The sequence below is a fragment of the Pundamilia nyererei genome, unplaced genomic scaffold (assembly GCF_000239375.1).
Source record: "Pundamilia nyererei isolate P.nyererei 1_Seehausen unplaced genomic scaffold, PunNye1.0 scaffold00159, whole genome shotgun sequence".
Lineage (NCBI taxonomy): Eukaryota > Metazoa > Chordata > Actinopteri > Cichliformes > Cichlidae > Pundamilia > Pundamilia nyererei.
This window is the reverse complement of record NW_005187560.1, coordinates 29,907-46,618: the sequence shown is the minus strand read 5'-3', so window position 1 is coordinate 46,618 and position 16,712 is coordinate 29,907. Positions and strand designations below refer to the sequence as shown.

Here is a 16,712-nt window from a genome sequence, read left to right as displayed (position 1 = left end):
ACTTGCACAATTGGTGGCTGACTAAATACTTTTTTGCCCCACTGTATGTTGTATCTACATGTGCATTTGGGAAGGTTGGATTTGTATTTGGCAATACGGCCAAATACAAGTTTCTGATATTTTTTTTAAGCTATGATTTTCTGACTTTGGATTTCACATGCTTTTTTTTTGGTGTTTATTTATGTTAAACCTGTGGTTTGAAGGTGCCATATTTCACACTATATATGGAATTAGCCATTAGCCAATAGATGTACAGACAACTATCCCTGGACCTTTTTAACTGTGAAGAAAACCTCAAATGTGATGATCTTCTGGCAACTTTTCCCGTCGTAATACAAATACTTTTAAAAAATAATTTTAAACAGATTCATGGGTATTTATTTGATATTGATATCTAAAGTAGGGATCCGAATATCCAATAATTGGACATTGGTGACAAACAGGGGTTAAAATGTGATTTGGCAGGTGGTGCAACCCTAAGTTCTGGTGTAACAGTAAAAGTGGGGATATGACTCGCTTAGTAATAAGTGACATAATCACTGGACTGTGATCTCTAGTAGATTTGTTTGGTGAACAGGCTGTGGTTAGCTGGCTGCTTGTTCTGAGGTATGCTGCTCTTTATGGGTTCAGTTCTACAACATAAAGCAGAAGACTGATGACTCCTTTTAAAATTAAGTCCTGTTATTTTCAAGCGTTAGCTGAATGAACTCCATTTGTGGTCAAAAACTGCATGTCTAGACTATCCTATGTCTAGAACTGTCAAAAATAATTTAAGGTTTTGCAGACTTTGCCCACAAATAAGGTTTTTAAAGCTTTTTCCTTGTGGGGGTTATTTTTTTACCACCATCTTTATTCTCTCTCACTCTCTTACATCTCTGCAGCTATCCTGGACTTAACCTCCTAAGACCCGAACTCTTCCACGGCATGCATTTTTAATTTCTCTTTGCTATTTGGGCTGATTGGGACCTGATGGTATGTAAAAACAAAGAATTACGTGATTTTTTTTTAACCTGATTTTCGTTTCTGAGAAAAATGAGATCCACATATGAGGACATTCGCTTTATATTTTGATAGAACAGTGGCAGTATAATGTCCTCGTAAGTGGATATCAGGCCCTTGTAGAGAAAAATGTATTATTTTGGTCTAGACAACCCTAAAATGTGATGTCCACATATGTGGACGCCAGGTCCTAGGAGGTTAAAGTAGCAGTGATATATGACCTCTGAATAACATTTAAATGATCATTTAATGTGTTGTCAAAGCCATTTCACAATATGAAATAACCTAATAAGCATCACATGTAGAGATCTGATGTGTGATTAAAATTTACATTTCCAGTTCATCAAATGTCACCTGCTGAGCAGTTGTTACCTACCACAGAAATGGTTTGTTAGTTTGTTGAACTGTTTGACACATTGCATTTAAATTTTTTTTAAAAAGTTACTCTGCTTTTTCTCGCTTCCCTTGAGTAGAGCTGAAGCGCCACAGACTCAACTTTACTGAAATCTGCAGCATGGATGCAGTGACAGTGACAAAAAAGAGAAAACTATGTGGGCAGGTGGAACCAGGTGGTGACTTAACTGTCCCCATGGCATCAGCTGCATGAAAAATGAACTTTTTTGACATTATTTTGTATTTAACCTAATAGCTGGTTGGGCCACCCTTAGCAGCAACAACTGCAAACAAGCGTTTGTGACAACTGGCATTGAGTCTTTTACATCTGTGGAGGAATTTTGGCTCATTCATCTTTGCAGAATTGTTGTAATGCAGCCACAGTGGAGGGTTTTCTAGCATGAACTGCCTTTTTAGGGTCATGTCACAGCCTCTCAATCGGATTCAGGTCAAGACGTTGACACTCCAAGGTATTCATTTTGTTTTTCTTAAGCTACCTGGTCTTTAAGTGACGTATGAATCCTGCTTCCGGGTCCAAACTACTCTGCGTTTATTAAGGCTGTTGTGTTTTTAACATGTTTTAATGCTTTTGTATTTTGTTCTATTCAATCTGACCAAGCCCCTAAAAAAAGTCAGTGATCACTGTCGGCCTCTCTCGATCTACCACTATTCATTTTAAAACCTTACAATGTAACTAGAGCCCAGCCAATCCAGCAGTATATTAATGACTAACCTCGTATTGTGGATGGATGATCTCAGTTGTTCTCCTGACTGAAGTTTGGTCCTTTTACAGCATCCTGCCATGCGATTGCATTTGTCCCTAACCCTCGGGAACCCTCACATTAACTTTTATCGAGTGGAAAAAAGTTAGCGTTCATCCTCCAGCTTCACTGTGCTAATGTGTTTATATTATGCTAACCACAGCTGTGCAGCTAGCCACCACGTAGCACAACTTCATGTAACCCTACAAACGTCACTACTGTTTAGTTTTCTGTCTTCATTTAAGTCGGAAGCGATAGCAGAGCTGTACGTTTTAATTTCTTCAGAACTCCTTCAGTCAGAGCGTGATGCATTATTTTTAGGTGGAAACTAGCGAGCTAGCTCCCTGCTAACTTCTAACTGCTAAATTTCATAAATTCTGTTTTCATGGATGTCTGGATGTTAAGCTTAATTGTTGCACCTGGTAAAGCAGCCACACTGATCATTTTATTAAAGATAAAAAAATTTAGACAGTTTTTAACTTTCAGTGATGCCGCAGTGTTCATTTGACTTTGGGACCTGAATAGGAGTTTGGACCTGTACACGGCTAATGACGTCAGACTTAAACCAGATTTAAAGGTAGAGGACTCCGAGGTTGCTGGTGTGTTTCAGATCATTGGCCTGCTGCAGGATCCAAGTGCATCACTGGCATATTTAGCAGATACCCAAAGTCAAAGTATTAGTACCAAATCAGTACTCAGAATTCCAGGAGTACTGATATTCTAGGAATGGGGCTACACTATATAAAAGTCGTACTCCGTTTGATTAAGTCATCATTTTTGACTCGCTCTCCACACATAACATACTCACACAACACATTAGAGCCTGAACAACATACAGGGAGTGCAGAATTATTAGGCAAGTTGTATTTTTGAGGAATAATTTTATTATTGAACAACAACCATGTTCGCAATGAACCCAAAAAACTCATTAATATCAAAGCTGAATGTTTTTGGAAGTAGTTTTTAGTTTGTTTTTAGTTTTAGCTATTTTAGGGGGATATCTGTGTGTGCAGGTGACTATTACTGTGCATAATTATTAGGCAACTTAACAAATAACAAATATATACCCATTTCAATTATTTATTTTTACCAGTGAAACCAATATAACATCTCCACATTCACAAATATACATTTCTGACATTCAAAAACAAAACAAAAACAAATCAGCGACCAATATAGCCACCTTTCTTTGCAAGGACACTCAAAAGCCTACCATCCATGGATTCTGTCAGTGTTTTGATCTGTTCACCATCAACATTGCATGCAGCAGTAACCACAGCCTCCCAGACACTGTTCAGAGAGGTGTACTGTTTTCCCTCCTTGTAAATCTCACATTTGATGATGGACCACAGGTTCTCAATGGGGTTCAGATCAGGTGAACAAGGTGGCCATGTCATTAGTTTTTCTTCTTTTATACCCTTTCTTGCCAGCCACGCTGTGGAGTACTTGGACGCGTGTGATGGAGCATTGTCCTGCATGAAAATCATGTTTTTCTTGAAGGATGCAGACTTCTTCCTGTACCACTGCTTGAAGAAGGTGTCTTCCAGAAACTGGCAGTAGGACTGGGAGTTGAGCTTGACTCCATCCTCAACCCGAAAAGGCCCCACAAGCTCATCTTTGATGATACCAGCCCAAACCAGTACTCCACCTCCACCTTGCTGGCGTCTGAGTCGGACTGGAGCTCTCTGCCCTTTACCATCCAGCCACGGGCCCATCCATCTGGCCCATCAAGACTCACTCTCATTTCATCAGTCCATAAAACCTTAGAAAAACCAGTCTTGAGATATTTCTTGGCCCAGTCTTGACGTTTCAGCTTGTGTGTCTTGTTCAGTGGTGGTCGTCTTTCAGCCTTTCTTACCTTGGCCATGTCTCTGAGTATTGCACACCTTATGCTTTGGGCACTCCAGTGATGTTGCAGCTCTGAAATATGGCCAAACTGGTGGCAAGTGGCATCTTGGCAGCTGCACACTTGACTTTTCTCAGTTCATGGGCAGTTATTTTGCGCCTTGGTTTTTCCACACGCTTCTTGCGACCCTGTTGACTATTTTGAATGAAACGCTTGATTGTTCGATGATCACGCTTCAGAAGCTTTGCAATTTTGAGACTGCTGCATCCCTCTGCAAGATATCTCACTATTTTTGAGTTTTCTGAGCCTGTCAAGTCCTTCTTTTGACCCATTTTGCCAAAGGAAAGGAAGTTGCCTAATAATTATGCACACCTGATATAGGGTGTTGATGTCATTAGACCACACCCCTTCTCATTACAGAGATGCACATCACCTAATATGCTTAATTGGTAGTAGGCTTTCGAGCCTATACAGCTTGGAGTAAGACAACATGCATGAAGAGGATGATGTGGACAAAATACTCATTTGCCTAATAATTCTGCACTCCCTGTATATACTATATAACAATATATCAGCATCGGCAATATGTAGGGCGTTATTAGGCATTTGCAAATATATATGTGTTGCATAGTTTGTCCACCAGAGGGCACTCTGTAACTCTGTCACGCAAACACAAACCAGCTGATGCGAGCATAGCTGGGCAGAATGTAAATGCGCAATCCATGGCTTGTGACAATGAAATGAGATTATTTTTAAACTGCATCGTCATATTACCTTATCAGTGGCTTATAAGAAACTACACATAACAAACGTTAGCGAAAACTACTTATCATGCTGAAAGTTAAAAAATAATATATCGGCCGGTAAATCGCATCTCTAAATCACCAAATATTGATATTTATATCAGTCCTGCTGGGCTTTACAACACATGTAGCGGTACCTGTTGGGTGATGGCAAATCCGATGACAGGGTCTCCCTCCAAGATTTCCCACGTAACCACAGCAGAGTTAACCTCGAGTTCTCTGATGGTCACATTGAGCGGTGCTGACAGCAGGGTGTCTGACGCACATGCACGGCCAGAGGAAAGAAATAAAAAGAGACAGGCCATAAATATTCTTTACACTTTATAACTATAAACGCTACAACTTGAACAAATCGTCCCCCCTCTCACTCTCTCTCTCGCTGTGCTCTCGCTCTCTCCTTCCTTAAGATCTTCTCTTCACCTCCTACAAATTAATCTCTCTCCTTTCATTAATACCGGCCCTAATAAAGCACATACATGTCTCCTGGTGTTTCCCTTGAAAAAACACTTTTTCCATTCTCTCTCTGTTCTTCTTTCACGCACACTTTCGCATCTTTAACTTTTCCTCTATTCTTTCTCCTCCACATATCTCATTAAACCATGACTCTTGAGGAAAAACAAAAAACAAAAACACGATGCATTTATCAATCAGAAAATTAACTTTGACGGACTAAATTACAGTCTTTCTTAACATTTTTCATTTCTTAGCTGCGAAGGTAGCAGAGAGTAAAGTGTGTATGGTTATGTGAGAGTTAAGACCAACTCATGGTCTTCTACGATTACAGACAGAGTTGTATTTCCCATGAGCCTGACTTGTAAAGCAACATCAGAATCAGACCTTGACATCGTACACACAAGGATGATAACGCCCATGTGCACACACACATGAAACTGTCACTGAGAGGGACATTTATCTATTTTGTCACATAAATATTCTGTTGAATACGCGGAAATTCCAGTTAATCAAAATCTTTGATAGATTAAATGACACCTGCAAACTATAACTGGAGTCACTGAACTGTCCACTGTGTTTCTGCTGAGTCTTTTGGAGACATTTTAGTGGATGTTTATGAGGAGTAAAAACCATTCAAGAATTTTGTGCTTCTTATTAGTCTGGTAGTTGGCACTAATTTGCATATACCCAATATTTGGCCACACCTCTTTATCTCTGAATTCAGGTGTTTTCAGTCCCATGGCCATAGCTGAATAAGGTCAAGCACCCATTCATGCAGTCTACCTCTTTAGCACAAGTTATTCTAAAGAGCTCGCTGTAATAGGATGATACCAACAAGTCCGTTTTTGAAATTTCTTCCAGTTCAAGATACTCAACAATAAACTGCACACAGTATTATTGCACATATATATTTAAGAACCACAGCAACTCGACCCAACACTCTGCTGACTCTGTAATTGCAGAGCTACAAACCTCTGATATTAACATCAGCATAAAAGCTGTGCACCAGGAGCTTCATGCCATGGGTTTACAAAAAAAATCCTTGTAATCGCTTTGGTTGCTTGCAGACTGTGGTGGCTGTCTGTAACTTGCATGAAGGATTTGTCTGCAAATATTCATCAACTGCTTGCTGAGTGGTAGTAAAACGTGGAAAAGATGAGGTGAAAACCAGAACTGGAGACCACTTGAGTGAAACCTGTGTCTTACTGCTGCAGCCAAACACATTTCAAAAGGTGAACCGGTGAACTGAACACCAGTGTTTGTTCATATATCTTCACTTCTGGCTCTAATAAAACTAACACGATGGCAGCCAGAAGACTTTAAAAAACAGAGAGCAAGGAATCAATGGGTGATGCCGCCATTGCTATGTCTGTCTTTTATATACAGTCTATGGTCAGCAGCAGTGGATAGCTGTTTCTGGCCTGTGCACAGTTTGTACTTCACTATCTGTTTTTGTCATTTCGTGCCATTAAAAAAGGAAATTAATGGTCATTCCCAACCCCTGAGCGACCGTGGCTCAGGGGTTGGGAATCGCATCTGTAACTGGAAGGTCGTCGGTTTGATCCCTGGCCTCTCTGTCCTGGTCATTGTGTCCTTGCGCAAGACACTTTACCCTACTTGCCTACTGGTGTTGGCCAGAGGGGCCGATGGCAGCCTCGCTTCTGTCAGTCTGCCCCAGGGCAGCTGTGGCTACAACTGTAGCTCCCTCCACCAGTGTGTGAATGTGAGAGTGAATGAATAGTGGCATTGTAAAGCGCTTTGGGTGCCTTGAAAAGCGCTGTATAAATCCAATCCATTATTATTATTATAACTCCTGGCCGCTCTACCATCTGTCCTCCCGCTGAAGTCAGCCCATTGTTGCACAATTGCACAGGAAAAACAATTTTTGATTTTATTTGCACCATTTTTTAGCTCTGACTGGACAAGCTCCTTTCAAGCTTTTTCTTTGAAAATATTGTTACCAGGAGAAACGCCGTCAGTCATGTGACACTGTTGCATTAAACCGCTGCAAATATTGAGCACACAATCTTGAGACTTGTTCTTGGAGTTAAAAAGTGTTGTTACAGGAAAAACAAGAATGTACTTTATTTTCTTCCCTCCCTTTCTGCTTGCTGATAACACAATCATCACAGTACAGTGTGTTACATCATGTTGGTGAAATTCATTTTTGGTAGGCGACAAACTCAGTTGAGTGGCTCCCAAAGGCTGCATGTGAATGTGTGTGTATGTGTGTGTTTGCTGATGCAGAGTAAATGTGTGATGTGTTCCCAAGTACTGTACGGGCATGATCCATCGCTATGACTCCCTGTTTGACTGGCCGTTTTCTCGCTGTTTATCTTCCTGTTCTCACACAGACACAGAAACAATGCAATGGCAGAGAGGGATTCCCGTCCATTCTTAAAGCGTTTGCTGCAGATTAACAAAAATTCCCTCTTAAAACTACATCCATTCCCAGCCTCGGGAAGCCAAAATATCAAATCTCTAGAGGCCGAGATAAATCCCACATGAGCTTATTGCCAAGATTTGGGCTTTTCACGCGACTGTCATCTATCAGCTTATCATCAGGATGCAGTGTAACCAAGATCTTACGCATGAGATGAACATATGTTGCCGCAGGTTAGAAACATGCGATATCGTACAAGATAGATGAGATAGTCCCCCAGCCCCCAACCCCACACACGCATGAACATATAGGAGGATTGGACCTGCTGTACGTAGAGGCTTTACATGGAAGTAACTCAATCACATTTCACATCCCTTCAGGACACTGGATGGATGAACCTGCACATTTTTAAAGCAGCTACTAGAGATTATCTCCCCAAACAATGAAGAATTTTCAGAAAATGGTGAAAAAATGCCAACTGAAATATTCCAGGAGCCAAAATGATGCTCACTAATATCTTGTTTTGTCTGACACAAGAGAAAGTGGCAAATACTCACATCTGAGAAAATGACCACTGATTGGTCAGTTAGTCAACTAAAATGTAAAGCTCTAATGCTCGTTTAGTCTTTACTTGAATTTAACAGTCATCTGAGAACTTACTGAGCCAATCACATGGTGCCACAAAGACTGGGTTTTTTTTGAATGACACTTTTCTAGAAACATTTATACAAACTGGGATTAAACTGTCACTCTGATGCAGTGTGAGACCAACTTGTGTCAGCCATTTTTTTGGCATCACTAAAGCTCACTGTGTCCACCTATAGCTGATGCACGCACATGCAGTGTGTCACGTCAGGTGGCTTCCCAAAAAGGGATGAAATGCACACCAAATGCATGACATCAGTCAGCTGCTGCCAAATAATACTAAAATAAAAGCACAACGACATGTGTTTAATCGGCCCGGTGCATCAACTCACATTTACTCGCAACGATCGCTCATCAACCTGTGGTAAAACTCACCGGCATTAACGGAGGACGCTGAGAGGAAGCCCAGCAGGAGCAGCAGCACCGCCGCAGACAAGCCTGGTTTAGCCATCCTCCTGCTTCTTCTGGTGAGGCTTCACATCCTGTGCGGCCCATTTATAGCATGGCGTTTAACGGGAGGAGGCGAGCATCCCCCGGTTAGGGTACCGGAGAGAGGAGGTACTTGTTGTACCGGAGACCGGGCTCACCTGAACTTGGACTCTGCAGCAGCAGAAGCGCAACAACGGCCAGAGGAGAGGAGGAGGGTTAAGGGGAGGGTGGGGAAAGGGACGGGGTGGTGGTGGTGCACGATGCCGTTCTCAGTTGTCTCGGTGGACACCTCACAACGACGGCCCTTCGACCACCGGCAGACTTCCAGGCTGGCTGTGATGGAAAGTCGGCGCAGAGAGGATTTCAGTATGCGGAGAGGTGGAAGAAGTGCGCAAGTGCTGCAGAGTGCAACGTGCAGCCACGGCTTATGACTCTCTCTCTCTCCCTCACAAACACACGCACACACTTGCATCAGTCCTCGCTTATAAGTTACTTGCGAAAAACAAACCAATCCTCCAAAGAGAAATCATCATTTTAGACAAAAAGTAACATATCCGTGCCTGTTGTCAGCTATTTTTAATGAAGCAGTCTGAAACGCTTTAACCAATCAATCATTTATAAAGCACAGACGTTCACTGTTCTATCTGTGCACATGTGTTATTGCAATATCAATACATCTGGATCTGAGAGGACGCTGGAAAGGCCACACAGAGACTGGATCCAAGTGGATCTGAACCCTGGACCTTCTTGCTGTGAGGCAACAGTGCTATCCACCATGTCACCTTGCTGCCTTAACACCACTTTAAGCTAAGTTTTTAACACATAATGCATATTATGCCTTACATTATGATTTCCCAAGTCAAATAAGTAGTTTTTCATGCCTGACCCTAACCGAAGAGTAGCTGGGTGAGAATGTATGGACAGTTACAATATCTAAATAAAAAAATGCATTTGTGATGTGATGATGTCACTGTTGCTGTTTAGGATTGTTAGTTTGCCCCCCCCCCCCATCATCTTTTGTGCACCAACAGCCTTACCGAATTCTGGTGCCAGTGATCTTCCAATAGTAAAACTGCACTAAAAACTTTCACTTTCCTGTGGATGTAAGAGAAACACTGATGTCTATGATAGTGCAATAAATGCATTTAAATGCCATAGCTTCAGCCTCTCTTAGACCTTGCGACACAACCGTTAATTTAGAATCGTCTGTACATCATTTACAAATGATGCAACACAAAGGTAAAACATTTCTAAAGACATTTAATGATTCCTAACATTACATAAGCTGGAATGGGATTCCAGAAGCTAAAGGAAGGAAAAAGTGATCCCATGCAACGTTTAATAAAACATGAACTGTATATGTGTAGAAATTAATAATAGGAATGAATCTATAAACAGGAAATCAATTGTGAGTGCGATTTGTCAGTAAAAGGGCTCTTATGTGCAATCGAAGGACCTATTGATCCCATACCCACTCAATCAAATGAAAGGGCTCTGGCAGGCACATAAAATCTTACTAATTGTGTATCCTATATGGTCTCTTAAAGAGAATAACATGCAGTAGTAGGTCAATAAAGGGGACACAAGGGTCCTGCAAAGCTTGGGCACCTTATTAAGAATAAAATTGGGCCAGTGTTTCTCCTGGAGTGTGGCAAAATGCTGTCCGTTGTGCTCATGTATAGGTACTCAGGGACACAGATTACACAGATCAATACATGATTAACATTCTCAACAGACGCCCCTTTAACGTCTCTTTTGCTTCAGGGAGAAGATGCCGATGTGACGCCCTGCTCCTCTCCTTTCTTCTCTTTGCTCTTCAGTGTCTTTCAAGGTTATAAGAACAATTTAAGATGACAACATTCATATCTCTTTGCTGTGCCGCTGACAGTTTTATCACTCAACTTAGGTTCAGACGAGCACAGTCTCCTCCAGTGACCTCTGGTTTCAGCTTGCAAAATAAAAAAAGAAGAGACAAAAAAAACCCCACCCTTGAATCTTTACCTTACTGGTGGTCACGCCAGTTGTTTTCATGAAGCATGATGCTGACAGATTTATTTTTGGAAAACTTCTTTTTAGAGGTTAATGTGTTTGGAGAAATGATAAGAAATCATATGCAGATTTAATGTCAGGTTTAAAATAAGAGGAATACTTCATCATTTACCAGAGATCAGAGGGAGATGGTAAAGATCAACACTGCAGTCATAGTATTACATTTACTGTCAGTACACAGTTATTATGACCCCCCTGTGTAGAGTCGTTGAGCTGAACATGAACAATACAAACGTCTTTGCAAACTGGAATAAACTTGTAATCTCAGCAGTCTCTGCATGCAGTTATCAAAGAATATGGCTTCACATGTAGTTGTCAATAAACCAAGCATATTGCCTAATTAGTAGGCAAATCTTATCAACTGTTTGTCCTATGTAGGATCTGGTACTTGATTGGAGCTTATCTTTTTTTAAAACAAAGACGTCGCCCCCTACTGTTCATTAGAAAGAATGCAGATTTAAGGCGCTTCTGCAGCTGCCAGTGATTTATATAAAACTGCTGGCTTCACTTTACAGACACAGGCAGCAGGAACAAAGCTTTAATATGATCGATTTGTTGGACAACATGAGAAAAACAGTTGTCCAGTGAGTGTTAAAGAGTGTTTTGATGATCTTAGATAGCTGTGTGGATATACAATCAATTTTAGCTTAGCGAGAATTAGCTTTATCTCACTACTTAGCTTGCTAGATAAGCTATAAAAAAATGTTTGTTGAATCTGGACTGAATCACGTCAACCTCACAGTAAAATAACAAATCATTAAATTATTCCCACATTTGCAATTAGTGTGTAGCACTCAAAGTACGGCTCATTGTGCCTACTTTTTGTTCTTGAGGAGTTGTTTTCCGTTGCCTGTTGAGTTTGGAGTGTACCGGGATACATTTGTCAAAGAGGGTGCTCTGTGTTGAACTCAAGTGGAGCTGATGGGGTACAAAAAAGGCCAGAAGTGGCCTTAATCCATCTGAAGCTTGAGGGGAATGAGCCAGTCTGCAGCCGCTTTGAAGTGGCATTATCGCTCACTTTCTCCTCGTCTCTTCTCACTGCTAACCCCCAAACTGCCCCTGGGGGAGTTTAATTACAGTGTATGGTAGTGTGTGTGTGTGTGTGTGCGTGTGTGTATGTGTTTAGGACAGAGGAATATTTATGGTTGAGCCATGCAAATGAAGACGAAAAAGGATCTCAAGTGAAATGAGGTGAGAAATTGTGGTGGAAATTGGACGGAAAATAATGACTTGAAAGAAATTCGAACAACACAAAAGTGAAGGCAGACGGTGAGCGAGGAAGATTTAAGTCCAGCAGAGGGAATAATGGTGGGAGAGGTCAGGAAGAGGAAAAAAGCAGAAGGAAAAGTGTCAAGAGTGTGATATGGAGATAATAAAAATGAGTTTCAGCCCATTGCTTTACTCAACTTTCCCTTAATGACAACCTGAACCCATCCGGCTGTTCAACTCAGCATAGAGGCATCTCTACAATGACACACAAACACATGCACATCATCCATGCATGCTGCTATCCTGAAAAAAAAGGGGAAAAGTGCTTGCCTCAGAGCTGCTGACATCATCACATCTCTTCTCATTCTTGAATATTTGGCCCTTTTCTCCTTGGTGATGCAATTCAATTTTAAGGCTCATGAGACTAAAGCAATTCACCTTACTCCTGTCTTCCCTGCAGGTGAGCGAGCAGGCAGCACAGCAGGGACACGGAAACATATTTTGTGTTTGCAAGTGAATTTAGTTGCTCTGAAAGTGTACACTGCCTTTTACACTCTCTCTGGATTGCCAAAAAAACCCATCAATAATAAATTCCTGGTAATACAGCTTTTGTTAACTAACTATTCTCCGTAAATGGAAAGTTTGGAAGTTGGTCATATGTAGGACTGATGCAGCCTGCTTTCCACCACGTCACATAAGTAGGTTATTGTTTTGCCCGAGGATGCTACTGACAGTGGGGTGCATGTGTAAATTTTATGCAATCCCAGTAGGGGATAAGTGCACTCCCCAACATGATCTGACCTGAACCAAAGGCAACAAAATGTGTTCTTCTTTGTAATATTATCCTGTCTTTCTTCTCTCTCCCCAACTGGTCACAGCAGATGACCCCGCCCCTCCCTGAGCCTGGTTCTGCTGGAGGTTTCTTCCTGTTAAAAGGAAGTTTTTCCTTCCCGCTGTCACCAAAGTGCTTGCTCATAGGGGGTCATATGATTTTGAGGTTTTTTTCTTTGTATGTATTATTGTAGGGTCTACCAAGCATTGAGGGGACTGTTGCTGTGATCTGGCGCTATATAAATAAAATTGAATTGAACTGAAATTGAAAAGGTTCATTATTTCAATTTTTTCCTTGTAATATTTCTGAATTCTGTTTTTATGCGGTAAACTTCTCCCTGTTATGTATAGAGTGTTTGTATGGTATTTACATGCTGTATGTTATGAAACCGTTTTGAATAAGTCTATGCATGTATTCATCCTCTGCATCCTTTCGTAAAAACTCTCAAATACACATGGGCAAATAATAATTTGATCCCCTGCTGAATTTGTAAATTTGTTCACATACAAAGAAATGAACAGTCTCTAATTTTTATGGCAGTTTAATTTTAATATAGAGAGACAATCATAATAATACTTCAGCCAAAAAAAAGCTAGAAATGGATTTTCTGTGAAATTACCCAGGGAGGCATCTGAGGGAGCTACAGATCGGCTGTGTATCCATGTGGCAGTTGGATCCACTGTTACCAAGAACACCCCTGGTAACACAATACGCTGTGCTCTATCTGATATTCTCGTTTTGGTGTTGTTCCTGGATCAACATTTCATCTGACCAGTCGCATTGTTACGATGTCATAGCTTTGCGACTTAGAGAAAAATACTTGCCGATGTCCACTCAGGAAGAAAATCCAAAAAAGGAGCCGTTAGGGTCAAAATTAGGGTTGGGGTTAAGATATGATCGTGGTTACGGTTAGGGTTAGAGTTCTGGGGTTAGGGTTATGGTTTGGTGTGATGGTGTTTCCAAGATGCTGAACTATGACATCACTACAATGTGATTAGTTCCTTGAAATGTTGAACTTGGATCAACATTACCGCCGTTGATCCAGAAACAACTCCAACACAACAATATCAGATCGTACCTGTGCTATAATGGAATCTTCCGGAACCTGCAAAGCGCATGTACAGGCCAATCTTAGGGTTGACCGAGAACATTTAAATGATTCTGAGAAGTGCTGTGGTCAGATGAAACTAAAGTAAAAGTCTTTGGCATCAACTCAACCCCCCTGTATTTTGGAAAATGCTGAGTATGAACCAAAGAAAGCCATTCTCACAGTCTAGCAGAGAGGTGGAAACATTACCTTTGGGCAATACTTTCATTAATACTGTGGTTTTCAGTACTGGGACACGGTCACTCCCACTCTACATTGTAGCCACAGCCACCCTGGGGCGCACTGACAGAGGCGAGGTTGCCGGACACTGGTGCCACCGGGCCCTCTGACCACCACCAGTAGGCAACGGGTGAAGTGTCTTGCCCAAGGACACATTGACCGAGACTGTCCGAGCCGGGGCTCGAACCGGCAACCTTCTGATTACAAGGCGAACTCCCAACTCTTGAGCCACAATCTTAGTCTAAGTTATAAATTATATCATAATTTCAGTCAGCCGCTTACACTTCAGTGAATATAGCTTTATCTTGACATTATGAGATGCACCAAATATAATGAGCACATAAAATTCTTCAGTTGTTTTGTGGTAAACAACCTGCATTTTAGTTCATTCTTGGACAGGAAACTGTTCCTATGAGGAATTCTGCACCTGCCTCCCGAGAGTGTTACAGCATGTGACCGTAGCACCAACCAGCAGCACAAAGATGGCAACAGCTTATTTTCTTAAGTGGCTCCGATTGAAGTGCTGGCATCAGCTAAAGAGGCTGTCCTCCTTAGAAGGAGAAACCGAGGAAAGCTGGGGAGAGAGGGCGATGAGTTAGAAAGCATATGAGAGCAAGAAAGAGAGAAAGAGAAGTCCACGGTTGCTCCTGACGTAAGCATCTTTTCTTAGCATCCCTTTATGTCTCTCTTCCTGCAAGGACAGATGCCCAGCGCTGAGGGTGGAAGCCCCTGTGTTACCTAACAGGAAGCCGCTGGCTCGGGTGCTGTCACATTTCATGCATGTGTGCGATAGCATGATCACGTTGTGTCGACATGTTAAAGTCACTTTCAACTCGTGCAGGGCTTCCAAACTCAAAGGTTTAACTGTAACTATAATGGAGCTGGACTGAAATGTTGCATGTCTGCCGATCCCTATATTCAAAAAATGCTAAACTTGGCCTTCCAGTTAATCTGAGATTAGGCCCAGTAGACTGATCTAATTAGCCCCTGAACCCTCACATCACACTATAGTTGATTGTTTGGTATTAAACTGTAGAACAGTTAGCTATGTATCCAGGGATATAATACCACTAATGTTAATGTCTATTATTAAATCATCCTTCCTCATTCAGGCTCTAATGGGATATGCTCTGGCAAATGAAATTATTATGGAATTAAACTCATTTTGCTGGGAGAATCCCTCAGGAGCCCTCTCCAACCTGGAATTCCTCTTTAGCAAATATAGCTACTCTCATATCAGCATCTTCAACCCTCTAATCCCCCATCAAAGATTTATTCAAGCCAAATGGCTTTGCCACTAAAGCCCTTACCGACCTGCAAAGCTCTGGATTTCTTTGCATTCTGGGGCAGTATGCATAATAAGTTTTTCCCACTTTAACACAACAGCTAAGTTAATGTTGAGCATAGTGAGGTGGCTGGTTCTAGACTGTATATAAAAGATGGACAAGCCTCCATGCTGCTGCTTGTTTCGGGAATCTACAATCTGACTCCAGGTGAGCCATGTGTGGTTTTAATGGAGTCAGAAATGATCATACCTGGATGAGAGGGTAAAGGGCAAAGTTACCAGCTAACACTAACCAGCTTAAATAACAACAGTCGAAGGGATCAGTGTGTACAGTTTATGGATGCAGCTTAAGTAATGGACTAATAAATTACTAGAATTTCACTCTCCTGGGTGGTTTGTACTAGAGATGGCACGATACCACTTTTTTATGTCCGATACCGATATCATAAATTTGGATATGTGCCGATACCAATATGAATCCGATATAATGTTTTTTAATCAATAAAACTGTTTTTTAATATCTTGCTGAATTTTGTATAAGTTCATACTCAAGTTTAAATAAACAACAACACTAAAGCTATTCTGTTATACCTGTATGTAAAAAATACACTGCACCCAAAATATTTCATAGTTCAGCAATACTGATCAATCTAATAAACGTAAACCTACTCAATCCTTCCTATTCTGGTATTTTAAAGAGTACTTAGCAGAAATCTTAAGCAACCTAACTAATAGGGTTGCAAACTCCCAGCAAAAAAAAATAAAAAATAGGGAACCACCCCCAAACCTCCACCTCATGATGCTTAATCGACGTAATCAACTTTAATTTGATGCAGTGTGGAAAAAAATGCACAGAAAGAAATTATTTTTGAAAAATAATTAAATAGATTCAACATCTTCCTTCAACAGAACTGCAGACTGTACAGATGGTATCTTCCCAAAGGAAAAAGTAATATAGCTTACTAGGGTATATTAGACTTAACAGTTATTATATACAGTAATGGACTTTGGGTGTAAGATTCAGATAATTATTGATTAAAAGCCAGACATTTTAAATGAGAATAAGAAAGAAAAGTATATCTTTGTGCCCCCTCTTCCCTGTTCATGCCCTATCGGCCCCCCTGGCTAAACTTTGCTAGATCCGCCCCTGGACAGTTACCAGCCGTGTCGCAAGTTTTGTGAGGTGCTTTTTTTTATATTTAATGGATCGGATTACTTTTTTTTTTAAAATTTCTCTCCGATATCCGATCCAGTAATTTACGTCAGTATCGGACCGATACCGATACGTAATATCGGAT

General features: G+C 41.1%; 1 protein-coding gene across 2 annotated transcripts in view; it reads right to left on the bottom strand.

Moving 5' to 3' along the window:
- fndc5b (fibronectin type III domain containing 5b) overlaps positions 1–9,134 on the bottom strand; it is a 42,253-nt gene extending 33,119 nt beyond the window's left edge. For both annotated transcript variants that reach the window (XM_005745453.1, XM_005745454.1), the window contains exons 1-2: positions 8,659–9,134; positions 4,940–5,058 (exon numbers count right to left, since the gene is read on the bottom strand). In XM_005745453.1, coding sequence (XP_005745510.1) covers positions 4,940–5,058; positions 8,659–8,734 — 195 coding nt within the window. In that variant the 5' untranslated portion in view covers positions 8,735–9,134. The remainder of the gene's footprint in view (positions 1–4,939; positions 5,059–8,658) is intronic.
- Positions 9,135–16,712: the final 7,578 nt, after the last annotated feature.